At 34.5% G+C, this 4,514-nt stretch overlaps 1 protein-coding gene across 1 annotated transcript; it reads right to left on the reverse strand.

Annotated features, from left to right (window-relative positions):
* Positions 1 to 688: 688 nt before the first annotated feature.
* Positions 689 to 4,061, reverse strand: LOC110727604. The gene is made up of 7 exons (XM_021907185.1): positions 3,408 to 4,061; positions 3,201 to 3,287; positions 2,892 to 3,104; positions 2,520 to 2,684; positions 2,370 to 2,423; positions 2,132 to 2,278; positions 689 to 1,256 (listed from the first exon to the last, which is right to left on the reverse strand). Exons 1-7 carry the CDS (start codon positions 3,606 to 3,608, stop codon positions 879 to 881), a joined length of 1,245 nt encoding a protein of 414 aa, XP_021762877.1. The 5' UTR covers positions 3,609 to 4,061; the 3' UTR covers positions 689 to 878.
* Positions 4,062 to 4,514: the final 453 nt, after the last annotated feature.

Raw genomic sequence — 4,514 nt, forward strand, 5'->3', positions numbered from 1 at the left:
CGGACTACTCTTTTCTTTTTGATATATTTTGTTGTTTTTCTACCGTTTGTAATGCTTTGTCATATCTTACCTAGATAGTATTTCTTCCTTCATCGGAAAATGACAGGCACGTATACTAGATAGGATGCTAGGGAAAAGGTGTCACTTTTATTAAAAGATATATAGATTATAGTTAGATTTTCGAACATATTCTTACTTCATAGAGTGGTGGAGTGAGGATAGGCATAAGATTACTTAATTATAGAATGATTCAATGAAATCATGGTGAATCCTTAATTATAAAGGGTTGAGATAATGTGATAAACTGACAATAAATTTCAAACAAAATATACTTTATAAGAATATGGAAATGAAACCATACAGTAGAGAGGGATTACTGGACTCTACGCAATCTTAGTAATTTGTACAAATATATATGTAATACAAATTATCAATAAACCAATTATAGCACTTATTATGTGATTAATTATTAACAGGTATTTGACATATGTACCTTGTGTTCATTTCTTTATTCATTTGAGATTTGTCTATTGACAGTTGTGCCTTATTTTATTCTTGATAGATCATCGATATCCTCGTGTACTTTCTTCTTGAATTGATCCCTGTCTTACTCTACCTATCTCCTAAGAATTAGCAAATTTTGTTGATTATAGTTAAGAATTGTTTCAAAACAATAGGAGGGACAACATTGGAACACAACACAATGGACTATATTATCTATAAACAACTTGTATTTTTTTTAGATATACAGTGGTTTCATTGAATAATTCATTGTTGGAGAAGTAATAATCTACTAAGATATCAATACTTATAACCTAACTGGAGTGAAGGCATGAAAAAAAAAAAAAAACAATCAATATCACAGTTCTCTATTTTTTTTAAGGGCACCTTACATTTCTGCCAGGTCCTCCATAATAGAAGTAATCACCCCATACATTATTTCTTCCTTGTCTTATATTGTAGCAATTAGGATGATCAGCCAGGAGTCGAAGATTTGACAAAGGGATCAAGTTATTATCCCAATCAACTAGTTGTAAATTACGAAAATATGCTGCTTTTGTGAACCCTTCATCTGCAAAATGGCCACTACCCATTTGAGTGGATGTATGGAAACCTGAGGATCTGCTATTAACAATTTCTCCTCCAAACTGAATCATGTTGGCATGCATCCTTAAGTGGCTAAACAAGAATGCCGGCCAATACCCGACTAGTTGCCCTGATCCAAGTTCAAGCCACCAGTGTCCATGTTTAGGGTCCTGCATACAAAAATTTCTTCTTTAGATAGTTTTTTTACAAAAGAAAAGTATTTCGTCTGGAAATATAGCAACATGGTTTGGTCTTTATCTACTTCTTGTCATTGTGCAGTGCTTGCAGAGAATATATAGTTGTGAAAACGACTCTGAAGATACATAATTGTGAAAATGACTCTGTACTTCTTCATGTACCTAGTATATACTTGTCATTTCCTAGGGAGTCTTGTCTTCTTCTTCCCCTAATTTTCTAGGTCCTAATTGATTAAACAAGCAGTTCAAAGTTTAAACTTATAAAGTATATGATTGCCTTTGAGATAGGTTACTGTAGTCAATAGTTGACATACATTGTACTGCATAAGCAAATTTTGACTATAAGTGAATCCAATATTTCAATCAAATACTGTTAGCTGAAATACGATGATTTTGACTACATCTTTTAGTAGTCGAAATCAAATCAAGCTCATTGCCTAGACAGAAGAGACCAATGTCTTCCTTGGTCAGCTAGTTTCAAGAAATGTGTGAATGTCAATGCTGCATGCTTTGTTGTTCCCCTCTAATTATTGAGTTTGAAAATGAATCATAAATAAGTGAGATTTCTTCTTCAACTCAGGACCTATATATGTGATTAAGGGTCGATTCTTAGGAATTGAGTAGAATATTTTAACTATCCTTTATTATGTAAAATTTTACTTCTCCATTGTGCCACCAGTAGGTAGTTAAAAGGTACGATTATAATAAACAAGTATTAAGTAAACTTACTGATTTTAGAAAGTGGGTTATTAATATGGGATGATTAAGAATAAAAAATGTAGCTTACTATTTAGAAACAGAGGGAATAATGATTTGAAAGTCAATGAGACTAGAATAGTTTAACTTGCCTTCCAAACTGTGATACTGATGTCGAATTGTCTACCCTTGAAGGATGATCTTGGGGAGATAGCTGCTCCGATGGCGATCTTGGAGTTAGTCTGAACAAAGCCTGAACACAATAGGTTGTAGCATCCAGTGGCCTGGTATGCATCCGTCTGTACAGAAAAACAAACAAATATGTTTGTACCCATACATGATTGAATATATTGCGATTCAAAATGAAAAAGAACAAAATTAATAACATACCGTCCAGTACGTAAAGAACCTAGGGTATTTATCACCATATAAGGCTGGATTTATCTGAGGAAAAATATAAAATTGGATAAGTAAACAACCAAGTAGTTTCTTTTTTTTTTGTTGATAATAAAGTAGAAGAAAGTTATCTGATATACTTGCCTGCCAGCCTGCTTCTATGGTATTAAGGTCATTGCCAAATGAACCAGAGATGATCCATAGTTGAGACAAGCTAAACTCGTATGGATTAGTAACTTGAGGTGTCCAAACATTCATACTAGCTTTAGCACCATAAAACTGTTGTCCATTAACGAATGCCACTGCGTGCTGTGAAACCGAAAATCATGTGTTAGACATCCATACATGCTGATTTAAATCATAGCTTTCGAATGTGATCGATACCAATGTGCCATTGTTAAGAAGCAATGCTTCATTGTTTTTTTAGTATGTGGTAAACAGTTTGCTTCTGCAATATATTTACTCTGTTAATCTGTTTGTGTTTTGGTATTCAGAAAGTGTTGAACATTCTCTAACCTCATGGCCACTACCATCCGAATCTCGCCTCACAGTTCTTCTAGGCTTTCTTCCAAATCTTCCAAATTTACTAGCTCTCAAGATATCCTCTTCTGTAGCTCTTCTGATTGGTATAGTTCCATTTGGGCATGATTCTCCAGATTCTGTCCATTGCTGAATGCTGTGTGTTACTTCATCAACAGAGTCAATACCCTTTGGCCTATCTGGTGGATCCTGTGGATGAAAAATCATTGAAAACATCATTACATATCATGAAACATATAGTTAATTATTTCGCCTCAACCTTTGATTGTTACAAATGTTCATTACCAGTGGCTTTTGCCCCTTCAGCTCAGGATGGTCGAAAGCTGGTTGAAGATGAGACGGAACGCAGTCTATCAAATCACCATCAGAACTCTGTCATAAGAAAACAAATAAAACGTATGATTAAATTTTGAACATGCATGTATCCTAGTGTTTAGAGGCTGTTTACAAAAAAAATTGCGACGATTTTTTTGTGTACACAAAAGGGCATGCCTTAATAGTCTTGACAGCAGGCTTGTTGATTTTCTTGAGATGAGCTCTGATTCTTCTTAATTTCTGCAGCTCTCTTTCCGGCTCGAATGTTTGGTTGTTTGGCGACGAGAGCACGGGGCTAAGAATGGAAGCGACAGCGAGGAGGGAAACAACAAATTTGACAATAAATGAAGAACAACAACAACTTCTTCTTGGAGCCATGTAGGTTAGAATTCTGAAGTCTAAATGTCTGCTTTCTTTGTTTCTTTTGCTTGGAATAATTTGTGGGTTTTTTGTATGTATTACTCTTGTCTTCTATGATGAGCTAACACTAGAAGTCTGTTATTCTATGATTTTGTCCTTAAGAGGAAGGTTTTATTCTATTGCTTCCAAAAACCAAACTTAGAGGCGTTCAAAGGAAGCAGGGGCTCGATCTTACTGCCTCACCATTTCCAATGATTTAGTACCACAACACCTCCTCCCATTCTCTTAGGCACACAAACAGACAGCTAAGCTCCCTTTCTTTAATAGATTCCTGTGTCTTGGTTTTTGGTCTGACACACCCTTAAGTAAGGTCCCCCAATCTTATTTAAAGCAGACCATTTGGATACTTGTGTTTACTTAGTTTAACTTTACCCATAATGCGTTGACAGCTCCCAAAAAAGGTACTTCTTTTCTTAGTGTGTGTGCATGTGTATGTGTGTGAAATGAGAAAGGGTTATAACTTACCGTGCTGTCAAAATAAAAATTTACCTGCAACCCTAGTATTATTCAAGTTTTAAAAGGTTCAGATGTACACGACTTTATTTTACCAGTAGCCTATATAGATTTGAGACTATAGTGTACTCGTATTTGATAAAGCAACATCTTTATTAAAAGTTATAAATATCAAATGAATCTTAACCTATACTCCATAGAATATTGTTGTAGCTATATACAATGTCCTTTTAGATTTAATTGTAACATTGCTAGTTTAAATTATACTATCAACGTGAGTTAGAACTAATTCATGAAAAGAAGAGGACCTAATTATCACACCAGCTATTGGCTAACTAAATAAATTCTTTTGTCAGAAACTGGAGAAAGAGTGGTTAAAATCTTGGTGATGATTTGTATCAATTTTTTTCT

Source organism: Chenopodium quinoa, unplaced genomic scaffold (assembly GCF_001683475.1).
Source record: "Chenopodium quinoa cultivar QQ74 unplaced genomic scaffold, ASM168347v1, whole genome shotgun sequence".
Lineage (NCBI taxonomy): Eukaryota > Viridiplantae > Streptophyta > Magnoliopsida > Caryophyllales > Amaranthaceae > Chenopodium > Chenopodium quinoa.

Bases quoted from the DNA above. Each gene is read 5' to 3' on its own strand.
- LOC110727604 (XM_021907185.1), bottom strand. From the start codon at position 3,608: ATGGCTCCAAGAAGAAGTTGTTGTTGTTCTTCATTTATTGTCAAATTT. The intron at 3,288-3,407 runs GCATGCCCTTTT...TTCTTATGACAG, and splicing joins CTGCTGTCAAGACTATTAAG to AGTTCTGATGGTGATTTGAT. The intron at 2,685-2,891 runs GTTAGAGAATGT...TCGGTTTCACAG, and splicing joins CGGATGGTAGTGGCCATGAG to CACGCAGTGGCATTCGTTAA.